Source organism: Argopecten irradians, chromosome 2 (assembly GCF_041381155.1).
Source record: "Argopecten irradians isolate NY chromosome 2, Ai_NY, whole genome shotgun sequence".
Taxonomy (NCBI): domain Eukaryota; kingdom Metazoa; phylum Mollusca; class Bivalvia; order Pectinida; family Pectinidae; genus Argopecten; species Argopecten irradians.
In genome coordinates, this window is record NC_091135.1 from 33,737,249 (window position 1) to 33,759,206 (window position 21,958).

Here is a 21,958-nt window from a genome sequence, read left to right on the forward strand (position 1 = left end):
AGTTTGTGTTCCGTTATAACAACAATGTCACTTTTCAGGGTATCAATCACATTACAAAGACTCAATGCCGACGATAAAAGGCCACGTACATTCCATGTTAGAATAGAAAGGCTCATGACAATTAATAATGAAAACGGGAAAAAGTTCTCTGAAATCATAGTATACATTGCTGAATGTGTTTTCATTTTGATGAGACGTGAAGTTGTCCATGTTTCTTTTCTCGATTTTTAACCTCCAATCATGTTCGCTCAGCCAGCGGCGGCATCGAATTTTTCCGTTCCAAAAGCCAGGCGATTCTATTATCACAGTATCTTCCGGTATGACATTAATTTTTGCCGATTTCTTATTTGCGCGGTTTTCGAACATCACGAGATGTGTAACCGTTATTCCTTTCTCGTATAGGAAGTGACCAAGGCCTTTTTTAATTGATCGGGGATCAATGTTGCTTATGTAGTAGCGGGCATTACGCGTGCGCCTTGGTGCTGCAGCAAAGAATAAGTCATTTGTTTCAGTATATTGATTGTCATATTTGTGACATGCACTTATTGTTTAGTGTTATATTTCATGAATGTTTATCTGGTATTGATCTGAACTTATAAATTACTAAATACCATTTTAAAGTTTTCGCGCAACTATATACTATGTAACGTTAAATAAAATATATCCAAATGATGTTTTAATATCAATAGAATTTGTCAAGACAGCAATATCTAATGACATATAAACCAACCATCTGTTAATCATAATGTTGTTTGTTTGTTCGATAATTTTAAGGTCCTATTAACAGTCATGGTCATGAAAGGACGGCCCCCCAAGTATGCAGTATGTAGCGTGTGTGAAGTTCGAGGTGCGTGTTTTGGGAGACTGCGGTATATTAGTGTTGTGTCTTCTAGTATAGTGGAACTGTTGCCCTTTTTATAGTGCTATATCACTGGAGCATGCCGCCGAAGGCACCAAGCAACACACCCCACCTGGTCACATTATACTGACAACGGGCGAACCAATCGTCCAACTCCCTGTTTGTTGAGCACTAAGCAGGGGCAGAAACTACCGCTATTATAGACTTTGGTGTGTCTCGGCCAGGAGACAGAACCCATTGCCTTCATAACAGGGTTGAACGCTCAACTGAAGGCCAAAAAAGAGGCGGTGTCAAGGGAGGCATTAGGAACCATAAAGTCAGATAGAAAGAAGAGAAAAAATAAGTTCCTAAATTTAGTCGCCTTTTACGATCATGCAATAGGGGCAACAGGTACAATGCTAACGCCCTACCTGCTGGGCCAAACTGATCATAAACGGAAAGCTGAGTACAAATATTGTAAACCGAGAGTCAACTGTTAATTGGCGAAGTGCACTTCATTTGGGTCTATGCAAGTATAGAAATGTATAAATTTTGTGTCAATATTTCGGAATAATATTTTACGTTGTGACAAAAAATCAGTGAAATTCGTGGTTAGTTTTGGATTAGAAAAGTGATGACGTACTTGTGCCCTCATTGTTCCCATGGTGTGAGTTAAAAAAAAAAAAAAAAAAACACGCACACAGAAAAAATAGGTTGTGTGTGCTGAATAATACCTATGATAATTACGCTCTATGAAGGAGTACGCTGTTTAGAGTCTAAAAGAAGGAATTTAAAAAAAATGTTTCAAAATTGCGGATTTTAAATGTTTGCCTTTCACAGGCCATAAAGTGTATAAAGATATAAAATATTGCACTAAATATTGGTTATCATCCTTTTGCATATATTATAAATGTGTAAATCATAAGTAAACAAGATGCGTCTTTAAATGAGTAAGAAGAATAGACAAGTATTGAAGCTTGTCAATCCAAGGAATGTTGTAAAAACAATCTTCATAATTCGTATTTAATGTGCATAATGGAGCTAGAGATAATATAACGGAAAACAGATAATACGTATATCTATACGATCATTATGCCGGTATTTATATACATATTAAAAAGCAGTTTAAATAGGCGAATCATGTTTCGTTGATGCTGTAATATCAAGTTATTAAAAGGAAACGATAGGGTATACTTTGGAAACGATCATCCACATTAAAACGTATTCACCATACTTGATTCAATGTTATATCGTCGAGAAAGGCTAATGACAACAATTTACCAGTTTTCTTTTCTCGTAATAGAATGACAGAGGATCAAAGGTTAAAATTGGTGACTGGACTGAAGTCAAGTCCAAAATATATTCCCTGTTGGTACAACTATGACGAGATCGGATCACAACTTCAACAGGAAATCGTTGAAGTCCATCAGGGTTATTATTTAACAACAAGTAGAATATCCTTACTTCAACAAAGTGTACATGTACGTTATATATAACCTGAAAATATAATATGTGCCTGTTGCATTATGTTTAAATCGACTTAAATCTTGTCAATCTTTAATAATCATTCTAAACAGTATTGCAAAAAGATGGATTTAATTTTCTAAATCTTTTCGACACCTTAATTATTTGAGTGTTTTCTTACAAATGTAACCATATTGACATTGAATTGGAGTTAACATTTTGCAAAAGCGCATTTTACCATTTTTTTAAACTTTGAGCATTCTAGGATATCATCCCAGATGTTCCCAATGATTTGACCTTGGTTGACCTTGGGAGCGGTGACTGCTCTAAAACCCGGTTTATTATCGACGAATTGATCAAACGACAGAACACACTAACATTTTATCCCTTAGATATTTCAGAAGGTATGTTGTAATTTATATGCTGATTTAAAAAAGAAGAAGATTATATTTAAAGGTCTACTACCTTTCCGAAATAGTCTTTAATTTTTAGAATGGAAAAGTTAATCGGCAATGATTAAGGAGTCGCATAAGTTATTAATTTACCGTTAATATTACACTTATAATTGCCTTTTGAACAATCTAATTAGGATAAATAAAATGTTCATTTTCATAACGCGAGTCGTCTTATGTTTCCCGTCGTCGTTCCTATTACCACGTGCTAGTTGATCATGACTATCACTCCGCCAGACGGCAAAACAGCAAAATGAGTCTTCACTGTTAACATAGACTACGGTGGAAATCTTGCATTTATTTGGTGTTGTAACTTCATCTTAAACCATCAATAGTCAATGACAACATATCAGTATGATTCGAACATAAAGATTTAAAATTTAACATGAAAATAAAGTATCAAATATGTTGAATAACTAAATATATTATAAGGGAAATGTAGTAATTTTCGTATTTATAACACTTATGGAAATATATTTGCATCCGCCCCATTGACGCATTTATCAAAACAAGAGACCAATGAACCCTAAAGGTCATCTGACTATTGTATAGTTTAGAGTATACAGTGGTGGCTAACAATTAAGACAATATAAGGGACTCCTTACTTGAAGCTCTAAGTTTCCGATATAATATATCTGATCTTAAAAGTAGGTCACGGTCATTCATTTGAACAAACTTGGTAACCCTTTATCCTATTATGCCACCGGCCCAATATAAGGTCTCTAGGTCTCCTAGTTATTGACAAGATTGAAGCCGTATACAGATGTTAGCCTCTTTGAACACTGTGACCTTAAATGGTTGTCAAGGTCATTAATATGAACAAAATTGGTGACTCTTTGTCAAAGCATGCTACTGTTTCAAAATAAGGTATCTCGCTCTCTTAGTTATTGACAAGATTGAAGTCGTTTAAAGATGTAACCTATTTGACCCCTATGCCCTTAAATGCCGGTCATCAATTTGATCATACTTGGTAGCTCTTTATTCCAGCAAGCTACAGGCCGAATTTGAAGACTTTAGTCTATTTTTTCCCTGTGACCTTTAATTAAGGTCAAGGTTATTCATTTGAACCTTCGGGTAAGATAACCTAAAATGAAACGAGATATTGCATCTAGTTACGTGTTATTGCTATTGTAGTGTTATAATTATCCATTATCCATTATGCCATCATCGAATTCTCTTTGACTCCCAAAGTAACTTTTAACAAATATTTAAACATTTTAGCCATACCCTATATTTTTCCCCATTGTCGATATAGATCGACAGGATTTCCATTTGTCGACACCCGATATTTACGTTCTTTTACAATAAAATAAAGTCTATATTATTGCAACCGTATTATCTACATGAAACACTGTCCATATATGCACTACGTTATGGACATAGGTATTTCCACGCATGTAATTATAGGATAATAAAGTTTTAAGTGGTTTATGGTATTAAATAAACTATGTCGCTTTTTTTACTTCATGTATTATACTAATTTTTCTGAATAATTTTCCTTCTGGACACCAGTAGTCGCGTTTTATAATAATCCTACTTGGAACTTCCATTTGCTACGCTTGTTTTTCTTCCAATTACCACAAAGCCACTTGAAGGAAGATTAACAATTTATTTACAACAATTGGCAATATGTACAGGATGACAAAACACGCTTGATACGAAATAAAACTGACAATCCTAAGTAACTACTTTCTCTGAATTCACGATCCCAAATCAAAATTCCAAGTTATCAAATTAAGTTCAAGCATCTAAGTGGAATATCTCTAATTCTTTCGAAAAACTTACTACGCTATGAATCTAGTCATGCTCCCAGCGAAACACTCCAATTACAAAGCGCACTCAATCCGCCCCGCTCTTAGGGAAAGCACTCCTGTAAAATCCAGATAAGAAAAGCGGCGGTCCCAGGACAGCAGCCCTTTTTATACCCCTTCACTAATAAGCTCATTCATAATCATAACCTACATCTACAAACTAAAAATTTAGGATCTGAATTAAGGAATCTAAGTAAAGATTTAAGAAATTATTCTTAGACTAAATATTCTCTCAGCCGAGCATTTATATTAGGGAATCTAAGTAAAGACTTAAGGCCCCGATTTCTCGAAACAAACTTAAGTCCCAAACTGACTTAAGTTGTTTAGTTTTCATATAAGTTACATAAGGAGAAAAACTTGAGTTTTGACTTAAGTTTGCACTTTTGTTTCGAGAAATCCAGGAATACTCCCTATATTAATTACACACTCGAGGTATCTAAAGCTAAATATACTTTCCAAGCAAAGCTAAATAAAAACTCCAAATGACCGCTAAACTAATTCATCGAATTCCCCTAAACTAAATTTATACACTAGTAGCATTCCTTCTAGGTTTCCCCTAGACCTAAACTGGACGGAACCGGCCAATTTAACACTCTTTAATAATCATTTTTCTCGAGTAAAAAGTCATAATCTAGACACCATGGAACTAATTTCTGACTCTTACCAACAAATACATGAACGTAACAATTACTTCATCAAGAAATGATTTGAAACAATGAATTTCACCCGAATTAATCTGTCTTATTACAGAGTTAGCTCCCTTGCGGGTAGATAATGGAACGTTTTCTCCGCAAAGTATGACATTACGCTAGTTAACACATGACGTACCGCGTTTGGTCAGCAAACGTATATGTTAACTACATGGATATATTTAAGCACTATCACAGTTTCGATTTTCGCTTGACTATTGGCGAAAAATTTCGTATATTTAACGGTTAGATACCAAACTACATTGTATGTTGTAACTAATCAGACAAAGTTACCCTCATTAATCCTCCTAAGATAAGGACAAACATTCTCCTCAACAAAACTGTTTAACTGCTTCATTAATATTGAGAATAATATATCATCTAAGAATATCTTTCGTATCTTTAGAGTTCCTGTTGAAAACCGTTACAAAATTTACAAAAGAATATGGTAACTCGCTATCAACTCATCCCGTGACATCTGATTATGTCCAAGGAATAGAACAGTTGAAGTAAGTCCACACAAACGTATAGCTATAACTCTATATATCAATCATTATATATCCCAAAATTTATTTCACTATTATTACATGCAATTTGTCTAATATTGCGATAATATCGATTAATATTGTTCATACATTTTTGTACAGACATATTGCTTTAAAACAGCTATTTGCACTTGCACTTATATCAATGAAGATAGAGAGAAAAGGAGAGAGAGAGAGAGAGAGAGAGAGAGAGAGAGAGAGAGAGAGAGAGAGAGAGAGAGAGGGAGAGAGAGAGAGAGAGAGAGAGAGTACTATATGCAATAATGGTGTTGTCCGTGTCTGGAATAATCTGATCTGTTACAGACAGATAAAGGGTGCGAAGCTGATCCTTTGGCTAGGAAGTATGATCAACCTGCCTTATGAGGACCAATTCAGCACTCTCAGGTTGAACTCTACCATGATGACAGGGATGTATTGGACAAACTGAGAGGATGGAAGTTTTGTCGTTCACGTCATGATATTAACGTTATTGTCTCCCAATGCAATTGTTAATTAAGTGAGATAGATATTTTCCTCCTGCCTACACGTGAAATATTGACTGGTCCAGGGCTATACACTCATATCGCCTGAAGCTGTATTGCATAGCTACATGTACCAATGCCATAAAGCCTCGTAACGTCACAGCGTGAAAAAATACTATTTTTTTAAGATATAAACAACGGGATTTGCGTTGAAAATATCACGCATTTTTCATGTTTAGAGAATTGACTTGCTGTCCGTTTTTCGAATTTATTTCAAAATGGCGGAAAAAATAATAGTACATGTACAATTGCAATAAAAGTCGAGGTATGAAAGGAAAATACTCTTTCATACGTGGATATGAAGGATAGGTAAACTGTTGTAAAACTAGAGACTTTGAAAGAGTCTTATATTACATATATCGATTAATAAAATAACTCCATTCCTTTTTGTTTTTGTCTGGTGTTGGATACGACTAAGATTTTCTTTGTCAATGAATAGAATCTTGAAATCCTTTGGAATGAGGCAACTAATTTTAAATCAGTGGAACCAGCATTCAAAGATTCTAGAATCTACAGATATAGCTATCACCGAGTGTTTTACCACTCTAGCATCTTGTCTTAATATAAATTTTACCTGTATGAAATGTTAGCTGGTCATTAGGACGCTTGCTGAATGCTTAATAGCTAATTTGTATTTTCAATATTACACTTCAGATCATTGCCGACTGGTATTTACAGCTGATATCACCGAGAGTAAAGAGGATATCCTAAAGGCCTACAACAAGGATTTAAGTAATTTTGTTTAGTGTATTTGTTTCATCATGGAGGAATAAAAAATGAAATATAAATAATCGATTTCATCTTCATCTTGAAAATTGCACTGTGGTTTTTATGGCTGATTCGAATTAAAAAGCTTACATACCGGACTTTGTGCCTGCTGCCACATTAATACATGTACTTTTATATTTTCTTAAAATACAATTAGGTTATATTTTCTTACGATCATAATATCTTATTGTCTTGTCTTCTCGTTTTACAAACCCCGTTTTATCCATGTAGGTATAAATCGAAAATTTCTTTACAATGGACTTGCAAGACTGAACAGGGAGGAAGGCAGTATGATCGACCTAGACAAGTTATCATGTCATTTGGATTACATACGGAACAAAGATCCTGAATACATGAGTTACGTCAGGGTTTACCTCGAGGCTAAGGAAGATGTTGTGTACCCTATACGTAAGTCTATTTTATTGATAATTCGGGCATTTTTCATGTATAGAGAAAGATTAATTTTTGTTTTCCTTGGCATGTTCATCAAATGTTTAAAAAATGTTTGCCCTTCGGAATCCAAGGAAAAATAGGCAGAGATACAAAATCCAAAGATTGCTTATCTGCATGTATGTCTTCGACGTTTTCAACACAAAACCTAAAAGTTTATGACAATTGTAACGCCAGGTCATCTTTATCGATAATAGCCTAAGAAGACATTGCAATATTAATAAATGCAAGATTTCCTTTGAAAATCAATGTTAACAGTGAAGGTACATTTTAACTGATTTCCCGTATGGCACAAAATGAACTACGACACGTTTTACTTAAAGACTTATTCAAAGTTATATGTGACGTATCTTTTATACTCACGAATCAAGAAAAGCTTTTAATATGTTATTCTTCACCTAAAATTACCAATATTTTGAGAATTACAGTACTTACAATGTATAGGATGTAATTCTAAATGTACAAATAAGATCTGAAAATGATTTTTGGCAGTATTGCTAAAATCCTAATCATTGCATCTACAGCGCAGTAAAATGAGTACATACGGCAAGACATCGAAGCAAAGTTGTCGTCTGCAATTTCATTTAACATTTTACAGTGTTACTAGTTATTTTAGAGGGATTTCTACAGGTATGTGTTCAACAAGAATTGTGCAGTACATAAATCCTTTGCTGTAACTAACGTTTTCATGACATCCTACATTGTTTGTCTGCCCATTCCATGATCTTCCTTGCTTAACTACAAAACTTTAATGTTGTTATGAAATTACGGAAGAAAAAAAATACCATGTCAAAATTTCGCTCATTTATTGCACATATAACTGATAATTAGCGTAGCATTTACATTTGCCTAACAGGTTTACGGAAACATTCCTCAAACTCGGTTTACGTCCACATTTAAAAAATAAAGAAACCTTTTTGTTTAGGTATTTTCTTTAAACATGATTACGTACATTTAATTTTACAGCTGGTTTGGGTATTGACTTGATGATGAAAAAGGGAGAACATCTTTTTCTTCACGAAGGTGCTGGACTCAGCTGTAAATATACACTGGAACAACTAAAAAACATCGCACAGAAAGCTGGACTCCGATTTGCTGCCACTTTGATAGACAAAAGAAAACATGTTGCTTTCTGTTCATGTGTAACTAAATAAAGGATGATTTGGCCATACAAGTAAATGTTTTTACCCTGTACAAAATTTACACTAAGAAAGACCGAGATAGATTTTTACTAGTTCTACCGTTTAAAGTTTCAATAAAAGGTCTCCAATCATAATTTCACTCTCGTGTTGTTTTTGCTTGTTTTTTTTTTTTTGCCGAAACTTCAACTTGAAAAACAAGAGGTCATTGGGCCTAACCGGTCTTCTGACAACCTGGACAATAGTCGTATATATGACATTAATTACATATGGTATCACGGTGGCCATCTTGTATCTAAAATTAATAGCAACCCGAAAAATAACAACACTTAGTAGGGACAATGGATAATTTCAGGCAAGTTTTAGTTAAATTGCTGTGGTAAAATTTGAGAAGTTCAAGATGTGTTTTCATGATGGCAGAAACTTAGGACAAGATGAAAATTAAAATTAATCCATTTCCCTATCTCGTCTCATTCCCCTGGAATACTAAACAAATGTTTTAGAATTTTGTTCTTGTTTTATTTTTTTCAGCATTTTATACATATTGCAGTTACATGTATTGTAGTTGCCCATATGTAGAAGGTTACGTAGCACGATTGCCCTGACGGAGACATAACATAGGTTTTATGCTAAATCTATCATGTGTCGTGTCTAACCTGGTCGACATTGCCTAAAAGTTTCTCAATGTTGTGCATCTAATCTTATTGAATAAAAATGGACCTAGCTAAAATCCAAAATAAAATAATAAATGGATTTAATAACTTTTTATGAAATTATGGTAGCAGACCAGAGAAGAACAGCCTGGCCCCGGTCTATATTTTTATTAAGTGGGGAGCCCCTGTTTTGAGCTATGCATAAAGAAATAAATATCAAATAAATTCTGAAATTGGTACATCCAATATGGAGGGTTTGATTTAAGTGTCATTTTTTTCAAAAATAAACATAACAAAAATGGGTTAGAGATTACAATTCTGGGCTCCTCCGGACGTGCGTCTTGACCAAAAATGCTAGCTTTACTTGAAGGAAAATCCATGGCGCGGGTTTAGGCAAAAATATTGAAAAATCCACACAATCGACCTATGAAATAAATTAGCTTATTTTGCCATTGTGATAGAAGTGCTCAATTTAAGGCAGGTCTTCAGAAAAAAATTGAGTACAATTTTCTGCAATTTTGGGCTAAAAATCATGATATTTTGCAATTTTCAGGTATTTTTTTGTTGTTACCATGGTATTCACATGCATGAATAAGCGCAGAATATGGCAAAATCTGTATCAAAATATCAAATTGTAATTGCAAAAGTTGTGTTGATTAATTATTTATATACTTTTGTACAGGTATTTTTACAGTTAAATGACTATATCTATATTTCTAGGGCATGCGTCTTATTTTCATAGATTAATCAAATCTACTGTTTCTTCTACCTATATTTGCATTCGCCCAATTGACATACTAATAAAAATGCAACTAGATACGATTTACGATTTATTGTTTTAAGCGACGTGTAATTACTGTTGTGGTTTCATCGATAGCCATTTTTCATTATGACCTCATCGATTGCTTTTTAACTCAAAAAGCACTTGCATTGTATTCTTCTTCTTCCTCCTTTAGTCGACAAAATTCTACTCTTACTAATTCAGCGGAGGCGTCATCTTGTCCCGCCGTCCTTAAAATCATGACGTCACGTCATTGTTCCTGACGTCATTGTATTAATTCTGTCATGACGTCACCATGGCTTTCCAGCCAATGGAAATCCCTCCACGTCATACTAACTAGCGACATATGTAAAAATATTACACGTGCCAAATCATGGGATATCAGACAGATTATGTGCTAAATAGAGGATCTTATATGAGTGGCTATGTAATATGAAGTTTTCAAACGAGTTCAATAATAATTTGATATGCCACGATATCCCAACAATTGATTATTCACAATGAGAGTAGTTTGACAACTTCATAATTTCTCATTTTATTTTACATTCAATGTTAAATTTGATTCTACTAAAATATTCTTTTTGGGTTAATATAATCTTGGAACCTTTGGAATGAGGCAAAGAAGTTTAAATCAGATGAATCAGCAACAAAAGAGTAAAGTTGCTGTCGAATGTTTTAACGTCTAGCATCTTGCCCTTATTTGAACATAACTGAATGGGATGTTAGCTGGTGATAACGATGCTTACTGAATGCTAAATAGTCACAATCTTCCACGAATATCCAATTATTCCTATCAACAGTATGATCAGACCCATATTTGTTTCTTTGATTCCTGTTTTATGTGAATGAAAATAAAATAAAATAATATAAAAACACGAACATTTTCAATTGCGCCCTAATCGCGTACCCGTCTAGTATACCTCAAATATCGTCAATGTGTATCTAATACTTGCCTTGTACCAGTAAAAGATTATGCCGTTCGGTTGGGAAAATGTCCAGGCAACATTTCAACGTCTTCTGAACAGCGTGATATCAGACCTGGAAGGCTGCAATGGATACATTGATGACGTCATCAACTATCACGACACGTGTGAAGACCATCTTCGAGATACTCACTATCATGAAATTGACTGTAAACTTACTGAAATGTGAATTTTGTCATGCAACTGTTGAATTTTTAGGTCATGTTGTAGGAAAGGACAGGTTAAACTTGTTCATGCCAAATAAGAAGCAGTTATAGATTTTTCAACTCCTGGAAGCAAGACAGAGCTGATGAGATTTCATGGTACATATATGGCTGGATACACGAACAATTTTGTCAAAAGTTCTCTGTTACAGCAGCTCCACTCACTGCTTTGTTAAAGAAACATGTAAAATAGGTCTTGTCAGACGAATGTAAGTCTGCCTTAGAGAAATTGCAAGCCATATAATCAAACTCACCGGATTTTACTGCTCCGGATTTTCAAATTTAAGTAAACAGTTTATACTGTTTGTTGATGCCAGCGATGTAGGCGTTGGTGCTGAAGGTACGGAACAAATTGACCATCCAATTTGTTATTTCTCGAAAACGTTTGACAAACACCAGAGAAATTATTCCATCATTGAGAAAGAATTAATTTTTGCTTTGAACCAATTTGATGTATAACTCTGCACTACAGTTGTGTCTGTGTTGGTCTTCACCGACCACAACCCTTTGACATTCATTGGCAAAAAAAAAAAAAAAAAAAAAAAACAGAACAAAAAAAACAACAACAAAAAACAACAAACAGGTGGAGTTTGACTTTGCAAGAGTACAATCTTGACATTAAACATATGAAGGAAAAAACAATAATCTGGCTGATGCTTTATCAAGGATTTAAATGTTACTTGATATTTCAAGAAAGTTACCTTTCCAAGAAAACTTTCTTTTCTTTAAGGAGGGTGAATTATGTATGACACTAAATACATGTAGCTATTAAATAAGGGAGCTAACTCCTATAGCTATATAATCAATGTATCCTAAAGTCCTATCGTTAATTTGGGTTATAGAATTTCTAGAATTTCATTATGTATAAACATACATGTTTGTAAACATGTTGATTATAAGTAGGGATCTAGAATGACCGATTTCCAGAAAGTTCTATGTGTTTATACAGTTTTAATTAAAATATTTCTAGAAATAGAAGGTTCTCATCTATTCTTGAATTAGGATTTAGCTATATATACTCCAGCTGTCCAAGGCTAATCAGAACTATAATGAGACCTGTGATTAGACATATCAAGAATTGTACAGCGACATTTTAGATTCTACTGGGAGAACTATTGTGATTTTATTTGTATATTGGTACTTCATATTGCCTGGAACATTACAAATAATCTGTGGACATTCATTTTCCTCGTGAATTTGTGATTACTGTTAATTCGGAACCTGGAAGGATCACGGGACATTCGCATACAGATGAGTAACACTTTAATTTATCGTTTTACTCTTGTACCACCACCAATTACTTTTGATATTGTAAACCATCTCTTATCATATTGTATATATAATTAAGTTGTGTTTTGAATTTAACTGCTAGTTTCTCATTTCTGTTATTCTTGGTCGTAACACGATATCGGTTAGTATTGGCCTAACTTTGTTATGGTATTTTCCCCATATTATTTCCAATATGAAAGTAAATAGTAATGCTACAGTAGCTAATTGACAAATGGAAATATAAATATTTGTAATTTGTTAAACAATTTTACGAGCTTTACAAATCCCAATTGTCTATTGTAAAGCAGCGATGTCCGTATCTGTTATTGTTTTATCCATCACCATATTGTTGTTCTACCTTTGAGAATCTGGATGTATTCTAATTGTGGTGTCACAACACATTTTCTGAAATCTGCTGTTATCTCGTCAACATCGGCATAACACAATTTCATAAACAATAGATATCAATAAATAAGGGTGGAATAGAAATAACTATTACTAGTAGAAGTTAACTGAAAACAATTGTAACACATTATATAGTTAATTTGATTAAACTTCGTACTTTCCTACACGTACAATGTAACTGCATTGTTTGACTGGAAAAAGATTTGTCTTCAATATGTGTTATCAGGAAATATTTTCCGGAATGTTGAAGACAAAAAGAAATTTTAGACAGAAAGATAAAAGATTAATACTAATTCAAATTAGTTAAAAACTGTTTCGCAACATTTATTAATGTGTTGAGAGAAAAAATACAATAATATACATTTATTATAAGACAAAATAACTCATAGCCATTTACCTTTTATACATAACTTTAACAATTCACCGATTCCCAAATAAATTATTTATTATTAAAAAAAAGAAAACAAAAACCCAATCAATTGTACATTTCCTATATTTGATATTCGGCTATTACTAAAGTCAATACGCCACTTAATAATAGAATCTGAATGTTGATGTTGCAATTACTTTTGCATTGTTGGCCGGAGAAACCCTACGCTTTTAACCAGTTACACATGAGCAAAAAGCGACATGTTTCTCCTTGTCTATCAAAGTTCCAGCCAATCGCAGTCCAGATTTCTGTACAATGGTTTGTAGCTGTTCCAGTGTATATTTACAGCTGAGTCCAGTACCTTCGTGAAGGTAGAGATGTTCTTCCTTCTTCATCTCCAAGTCTTTACCCAAACCAGCTGTAAAATTAAGTTTGTTGTGCATTATTAAAGACAATCTGATTCATTTTAATATGATTAAGAAACTCTATAAACCGGTAAAGAAATGACAAAACCGAATAAGTCCTCATATCCTAAATAACACCGTACATTCTATCAAGTCATTAATAAACCCAGACTTACGTATCGGGAACTGAACATCATCATTAGCCTCGATGTAGGATAATACGTAACTCATGAATTCGGGATTTGTGTTGTGTACGAAATCCAAGTGATACGAGAACTTGTCTAGGTCGATCATACTGCCTTCCTCCCTTTTCAGTCTAGTAATCCCGTTCAGATTACTTCTTCGTTTAAGACCTTGGTAATGAAAGACAATTGCTATGATAATATAATGATGGTCTAACAAAATAAAAAATATCAAAAATGAAAAAGAAAAATACATATGCGAAATGTTAACAATCTGTCTTTTTGTTTGGTGATTGTTTTGTAATTGAAAAGGTTAAATGTCAAATTGAACTTTGTATATCTAGTTTTAAAATTGGAGCTCACTTGACTGTAATATAAAAGACTATCAGCCGTGCCCCACAGTAAGCTACAGAGCTAGAGGTTGTCATATCTTTGTAGATGTATTTGTAATTTTCATCATGAAAATTAGAAGTCAACATAATTTGATTGTTATGTTATCGACCCTTCAAGCTCAGGGTTTAAAGTTGATGTCTGGATCTCTCGATTTATGTGCAGACGGCTAAACCCACCAGCCGTTTTATTCTATGAATTCCAAGGTCACTTATCAAACGATGTCTAATCGAAATTAACGCCTAATTGTGCCAATTTTTTAATTTCAATCAAACAAAACATATTGTAAAAAACGCATTTATAAATGATCTTGTACAAAGCTGTTTTCTTTTGTTAAACTTTGACTGACTATAATGAAAATAGTTTGTTTCTGTGAATTTTGTCAACTGAAAGACTAATCTCCATACAATTCAATTCAACTTTACAAAAGGAAGTAAAAATATCTTTCATGATATGAAGACAAATCTTCTAAGGGTCTGCCATTAAACGTATAAACAGCATGCGTGTATCATTGTGTCCGAAATAACTTTCATTATTTGTATATGTACGTCTTAGGAAAAATTCAACAAAGTCAACTAGGAACTGCATTAAACTTGACCTGAATCATTTTGGTAAGATTTAAATATTATCAAAATATATGTTGTCATCAAAACCTAATTATTAAGTGCAATATTTCGAATGATTTTAACATTAACATCCAAAACAGAAATACCTGTATTATCATTGTATGCCTTTAGGATATCCTCTCTATTCTGGGTAATTTCAGCTGTAAATACCAGGCGGCATTGATCTGTAAATATTACACAATAATTTAACAATTCAAATAAAAAAAAATAAAAAAAAAACAACAACACCATTTTCATTTTGTTAACATAGGTATCTGAAACAATCGATCAAGGATTTAATTATGGACAAACATAGAATATAAACCATTATTTATCTAAAGAAAACACCAGGCATGTCTAACCACATTCCTTATTGGAACATAAAACCGTCTTTACCCTATTGCCGAAGTTTGTTGTACTAATCTCCCATCTTTATTTATGATAAGCATACATACATGTACCTAAAACGTATCATTCTGAAGAAAAAACAATGCATTTCTAACCACTTGCCTTCTTGGTAGACAAAAGCATTTCTACCCATCGACGAAGATTTTTTTTGTACTCTTCCCCATTATTATTATGATAAGCATACATACCTGTCATTATGGTTGAGAAAAGCTTTAGTTTACTTATTTGGTCCTCATAGGGGAGAGCAAAAATACCTCCTATCCAAAGGACCAGTTTTACACCTTTGATCCGTCTACAAAAATAAAACAATGTTCTGTTAATTTTAGTTACGTCCAATTATGAAATATTGCAATTTGAGTACATGGAAGAAAGCCTGAGTTAAAAAAATGATTTACGTTCAGTGTTTGGACATAAATCCATGTTGGCTAAATAGCAAAGCCATATATTGACAATTTCCTTTGTATTCCGTAAGAAGAAAATATAATTTTAAATGAATATTCAAAAACTGATATTTTCACAAGTCTCCTAAAAATCTCAGCACATTTCCTAGTGCTTTAAAATTAGCATTCGTCCTAAGACGTACAAATATCGATAGTGTTGGCTATGTCACGCATGAGTCCTAAACAATGGGATTATTTGTTGTTTAATGCTTTTCATATACAATATAAGATCGCATAACCTATACTAGTACTACTTTGTCAACTATATTGAGAAATATTGATTTTATGAATGAAGTTCTAAAACTTTAAACTAATTCGGATCAATGACCTTATTAGGTTATGATGAGGATCTGACATAGTACCGATTACATTATATTTATTTATATGGGTACAAAGGTTAATAATATATATATACCATTAATTATTAAACACGAGGATATAATTGAAAAATAGTAAAATCATAATCTCTCATCTGTAATATGCAAACCTACTTCAATTGTTCCATTCCTTGAATGAAATCCGACGCAATTGGATGAACTTCAAGCAAGTCGCCAAAATCGTCTTTTAAGGATTTTGCTGCTTTTATTAGAAACTCTGCCGAAACAAACTCAGGTTAAACGTATTCTGGATACTTTCAAAATAGGCGGCATCTAAACCTTACACATGCGCAATACACAATATAATCATAGTTAAAGGATGGGAGCTTTCACAACTTGATGCGGTGAATAATCACAAACTCTTAGATTAATTGTTTCTGAAAGTTCAAGACACCACTTCATTTCGCATATTCACATCGTAACTAGATATTATGTTATCAAATTTATATGCTAAGGTTTTTCTCATAACTAAGCATTATAATTTACGCTTTAGCACGAATATCAGATGAAAACTAGTCAGTCATACTGGATGGTCGGAATATAAATTCCAGGATCAGCGTGCCTTGAACAGCATTGAAAATAAAATAAAAGCCAGATACATCTAAATTACCACTCTTTTAAAACATTAAATATAGCACAAAAATCAAATTAAAAGGTTGAAATAGAATAAAAAAAAAAGAATAAATACCCCCTGAAATGTCCAAGGGATAATACATTAGCGTCTTTTGTCTTTTAAGCAATTCTTTTATAACAAACCGCGTTTTAGAGCAGTCTCCGCTACCAAGGTCAACCAAGGTCAAATCATTGGGAACATCCGGGATGATATCCTGTAACATTGAAAACAGCCGGTTCACAGTTGTTTTATTATATAGCATCTACCCAAGTTGATTCTCACAAGTATAGGATAATGTGAATAAAGAAAAATTGATGGGCGGTAAATGAATTTTAATTCTAGAGCTATACCAATAGAATATAGGTTGAAATCCACATGTTACCAAAAATATTCGTATCCTTGCAACATTTTTACATTTGCAACTATTCTGATTTATTACTTCTGGAGAGTGAAATAATAAAACATGGTATTTTTCACCCGAGTGAAAATATCAATTTTGATATTTCCACGTAATATTGACCAATCAGAACACAATTGTTTTAGTGGCATAGCCTATTTTAAATAATCAAAAGTATTACGTGTATCTTTCCTGCAGGTATGGCGTTAGAATTGTAACTGCTGTCCCTATTGCATGATCGTAAAAGGCGACTAAATTTAGGATTTTTTTTCTCTTCTTCCTAACTGACTTTATCTTTCCTAACGCCTCCCTTGGCACCGCCTCATTTTTGGTTTTGGTCTTGAGTTGAGCGTTAGCCCCTGTGAGAAAGGCTCTGGGTTCTGTCACCTGGCCGAGACACACCAAAGTCTATAAAAGTGGTAGTTTCTGCTCCTGCTTAGCCTTTAGCATACAGGGAGTTGGACGACTGGTTCGCCCGTTGTCAGTATAATGTGACCGGGTGGGGTGTGTTGCTTGGTGTCTTCGGCGGCATGCTTCAGTGAAATAGCACTATAAAAATGGCAACTATAAAAATGGCAACAGTTCCACTATACAAGAAGACACAACATGAATATACCGCAGTCTCCCAAAACATTCACCTCGCACAACAACCCACAACACACCGCATACATGGGAGGCCGTCCTTATATGACCATAGCTGTTAATAGGACGTTAATTAATCACACAAACAAACAAATAAACAAATCCTATTAACCTTTCATGTATAACTGTTGGAGCACAAATGCGTTACATTAGATTATTTTATGTTATTTGTTAACGAAATGTGTGCCCAATGAGTGAACTAAATGTGTAAGCGAGAAAACAGCGACTGATTGAAATACATTTACTAATATCAGTTGACCAAGTTTATATCTAGAACAAAGATATTAAGATTTAAGGAACAGATTATTCCTTGTTTCTGGATGATGTCAGTTATATTTCATTTGAAATGACAGCTTTGATATTTTTCGCGAGTGAGAACCTATTTATATATCAAGAAACAAGGGACATCCTTAATTTATCAAAAAGGAATTCGTATCTCATACAAAGTATACCATATACATGTACGGTCATGAAGCATTATGCATACTCTGCAACCTGGGAGAGCATAACTTTATCTCCTACATGTTTTAAGTTGTTTAAATCATTAATACAAAACGAAATAAGTCATTTGAATGCTCCACGTACCTGGACATTGTGTTGTAGAATCGACAGCTCACTTGCAGTTATATAGTAATCATGATTATGCTCGCAACTCTCCTTTTGAAGTCTTGATCCGATTTCGTCGTATTTGTATGAAACAGGTATATACTTTGGGCTTGACTCCAATCCTGCCACCAATTTTTGTTTCTGCTCATCTGCCATTTTTCTATAGATATTATGTTAGAAATGCAGTCAGTCAAAATGCTGTATGATGTATATGATTACCGTAGAAGACGTCCATTAAAACTGAAAAATTAAACATAGGTCCGTCCGTATGACTGAAGTCAGTCCTGGCAGAAAAAAGGTTATTTTTAATAATATGTTCATGGGATAGAACTTTGATCGCGAACTTTGACTTAGAAAATATTACGAAATGATTGAATATTACATTATACTCTTATAGCCAGTTCTCCAAAATTTGATGACGCTAAATTTTATTTTCTCATAATAAAACTATATAAGGGGGATGTCGTAGAATTTGACCCATAAAATATTACGAAATGATTGAATATTAAATTAAACTCTGATAGCCAGATCGCCAAAATTTAAAGAGGCTAAATTTTGTTTTCTCATAATAAAACTATATATGGGGGATGTCGTAGAATTTGACCTATAAAATATTACGAAATGATTGAATATTAAATTAAACTCTGATAGCCAGATCGCCAAAATTTAATGACGCTAAATTTTATTTTCATATAATAAAACTATATATGGGGGATGTCGTAGAATTTGACCTATAAAATATTACGAAATGATTGAATATTACATTAAACTCTAATAGCCAGATCGCCAAAATTTAATGACGCTAAATTTTAATTTTCATATAATAAAACTATATAAGGGGGATGTCGTAGATAAGACCATTTCAATCGTTCAAACGCGGTCTCATCATCTAAGATCTAAAAATGGTTAGGCGAGATTATTTTTCTTTTATATGCCTGATTTTTATAGCAACGTTAATACTAATAGATTAGTTAACTACCATTAGAGAATGAATCTTAATGGAAAGATGAGCAGATTGTTCATAACCGTTTTTAAATACAGTAAAACCGCGTTATATCGCCACTCGTTTTACCGCCAAACCCGCTTATCGACATGAATTTATTCAGAATGGATTTCCCTCCATACAAAAACATCCGTTATACCTCCAAATCCGCCTAAAAAGTCTGTTATAGCACGACACTGAAGATGACTAAGTTTAGGCATAATTAAGATTTCAACGACAAATCCGATATACCGCCAAACTCAATATATCGCCAAAATCTAGGAAAACAAAAGTTGGCGCTATATCGGGACTTTACTGTAGTTGCCAACATATAACTGACCCATTTACGATATTAATTTTTATCGGGATGTTCGAATGATCATTGCATTATGCATACCAAACTTGCCTATAGCTTTTCATGGACAGAAAGCAATTTCCTAAAGCATGTTATACATTTTGTATGTTTTGGAACATATGCCTTCGAGTATTAAATTCCATTGATGAGATGATAATTTGATCTATCAATATATAGATTGAATAAAACGATAAGAAGTTGATGGAATATTCATTTCAGCTTTTGATCTATATATATGGTCAAAATTATCATCTCTTAAAATCTTTTAATATAATTCAAAAACTTTAGTTAGAAACGCGTACGTTAGATTACAATATACATTTTGTTTTCTGGTAAACCACATTTTATCGAACAAATCTGTTTCATCTGTACGTGTGTTTACCTTATGATGTTTAGGTGATGAAATTCGTTCACGATTCACGGCTATCTTGGGGAAATGAAATGGCTTGTTTTTTAAATATTCATCACTACGTCCCAAATTAATAGCGGGAATGTGTTGCTTAGGACCGAAGAGGTGGTATGCTTACTGGCATGCATGCGTCATGCGTCAATCAGATTATGCATAATCATATATAAGTTGTTTTTAAAATCCCATGGAAAAATATTCTGTCATGCAGTGGCCCATGATGACATTTTAAAGCGAACGGGTGTCTTTGTAGAGAAAATGGCGTTTAAAAATACGCCATCAAAACCTATTTTTGCATTAAAAGGAATCTTCTTTCACTGACATATTAATCAAAATACTGAAAGAACAATTTTATACAGATTTAAAAACTTGTATCTATAATCCGCTAATCTTAACACGAAATTTCAAAGGAGATATTAATTATGCAAATTTAGCGAAATTAAGAAATAAAAATAATTCTTTTGATAAAAAAAACAATATATCACATTTAATACATTGCCTTTTTATTAATGTATCAATATGTTAATGGCCACTTTTATATATATAAATAAACAAAACAATTACACAAAAAAAAATCTATAGTAAACACTTAAATTTTATGTATGGTCAGAACATTCCACTGTGCTTAATATTTATTCAACAATTTAGCTTCAAAGCAAACCAATCACTTACCTGCGTCTTCGCGTCTTTGAAGGCTGACTTCTGTTGCAAATGCAATTTGTCTTGTCTAACAGAGATAATAAACTATAACAACAGACAGTACAGGAGAAAATATTCCACCGCAACAAACATAAGTTTGATGTTATTAAACTAAACATTGCAGCTGTTGATTTATTTATACCGCACGTGGTATAAATTCTGTATCAAATCCGACTTCTCAATGTCGTAAGCGATATTTTATTATTAAGCGGCCTTCACTATAAATAGATTCATATCCCACAGTGCACCGCGCTCTCCACCATATTTTCGGACACGGTTCGGATATGCTCTGAATACCACGGATGTAAACATGATCGCCAGCTGATTGGGTAACAACATGGGAAAAACGGAAGAAAGTGCAGTAAAGAAGGGAGCTACGATGCACTGTGCATACGGAACATGCAGTAGCGACTCGAGGTACCCGGATCGACAGTCAATGAGTGATGTTTTTTTTATTCGATTTCCTCAACGCCACAGAGAGCTAGAGAAATGTCGACGATGGGTAAAGGCATGCAGTAGACTTGCATTTGATGAAACGAGTGTGACAAAAGACACATACATTTGTAGCATCCACTTTGTTGGGGGGAAGGGGCCTACCAGTGACCACCCAGATCCATTGCCTGCTACCGCTATTAAATATGATGTAATGCTGACAGCATTAAAACATGTATAACGTTATATAATACAGATAGTTCTCTCTGTACAGAGTTTTAATTTTCAAAGTAATTGATTTGAAAATGGCGGAAATATAGCCCTCTAAATATGGCATTTCGTTCACTTTTTAACGTAAATTTTACCGTAATTTATTAATTTCAAAGAGAAGTGTTTTGAATTGGATGTTAAACAAAGTATGATGGATCGTCGCGAAACACGGTGTCACGAGTTGAATTAAGTCCACTTCATATCGCGGATCGTCACGTACCGCGATATCACGTGGGCACCATTGATGCCCACGCAATATGACGGATCGTCGCGGACCGTCATATCCGGTGGGCCGTGGGGTCCACGATGCCCACGCCCGTGACGGGCCAGTGGGAAATTAAAAACCCGCGTGAGCTGTACTGTACGTGTCATTATACAGCATCGTACTATATAGATTTTACTGCAGAAG

At 33.8% G+C, this 21,958-nt stretch overlaps 2 protein-coding genes across 3 annotated transcripts; one reads left to right on the forward strand and one right to left on the reverse strand.

Annotated features, from left to right (window-relative positions):
* Nucleotides 1-2,032: 2,032 nt before the first annotated feature.
* On the forward strand, nt 2,033-9,226 carry LOC138316973 (histidine N-alpha-methyltransferase-like). The gene is made up of 7 exons (XM_069258608.1): nt 2,033-2,319; nt 2,568-2,706; nt 5,661-5,763; nt 6,103-6,203; nt 6,972-7,052; nt 7,320-7,496; nt 8,505-9,226. Exons 1-7 carry the CDS (start codon nt 2,143-2,145, stop codon nt 8,690-8,692), a joined length of 966 nt encoding a protein of 321 aa, XP_069114709.1. The 5' UTR covers nt 2,033-2,142; the 3' UTR covers nt 8,693-9,226.
* A 4,086-nt stretch (nt 9,227-13,312) lies between these two features.
* Nucleotides 13,313-21,199, reverse strand: LOC138316974 (histidine N-alpha-methyltransferase-like). 2 transcript variants are annotated; one of them, XM_069258609.1, is made up of 8 exons: nt 20,821-21,199; nt 18,385-18,565; nt 16,836-16,974; nt 16,262-16,364; nt 15,519-15,622; nt 15,030-15,107; nt 13,922-14,098; nt 13,313-13,759 (listed from the first exon to the last, which is right to left on the reverse strand). In XM_069258609.1, the coding sequence occupies exons 1-8, from the start codon at nt 20,964-20,966 to the stop codon at nt 13,572-13,574; spliced, it is 1,116 nt and encodes a 371-aa protein (XP_069114710.1). In that variant the 5' UTR covers nt 20,967-21,199; the 3' UTR covers nt 13,313-13,571. The 2 variants fall into 2 exon arrangements, with proteins under 2 accessions (XP_069114710.1, XP_069114711.1); XM_069258610.1 differs by having other exon boundaries at nt 18,385-18,645.
* Nucleotides 21,200-21,958: the final 759 nt, after the last annotated feature.

Excerpts from the sequence above, each read along its gene's own strand:
- LOC138316973 (XM_069258608.1), top strand. The coding sequence starts at position 2,143 with ATGACAGAGGATCAAAGGTTAAAATTGGTGACTGGACTGAAGTCAAGT. Across the intron at positions 6,204-6,971 it reads GTTGAACTCTACCATGATGA|CAGATCATTGCCGACTGGTA; the intron begins CAGGGATGTATT and ends AATATTACACTT. Across the intron at positions 7,497-8,504 it reads AGATGTTGTGTACCCTATAC|CTGGTTTGGGTATTGACTTG; the intron begins GTAAGTCTATTT and ends TTAATTTTACAG.
- LOC138316974 (XM_069258609.1), bottom strand. The coding sequence starts at position 20,966 with ATGTTTAGTTTAATAACATCAAACTTATGTTTGTTGCGGTGGAATATT. Across the intron at positions 18,566-20,820 it reads TCAAAGACGCGAAGACGCAG|AAAAATGGCAGATGAGCAGA; the intron begins GTAAGTGATTGG and ends TAATATCTATAG. Across the intron at positions 15,108-15,518 it reads TTTCTCAACCATAATGACAG|ATCAATGCCGCCTGGTATTT; the intron begins GTATGTATGCTT and ends TAATATTTACAG.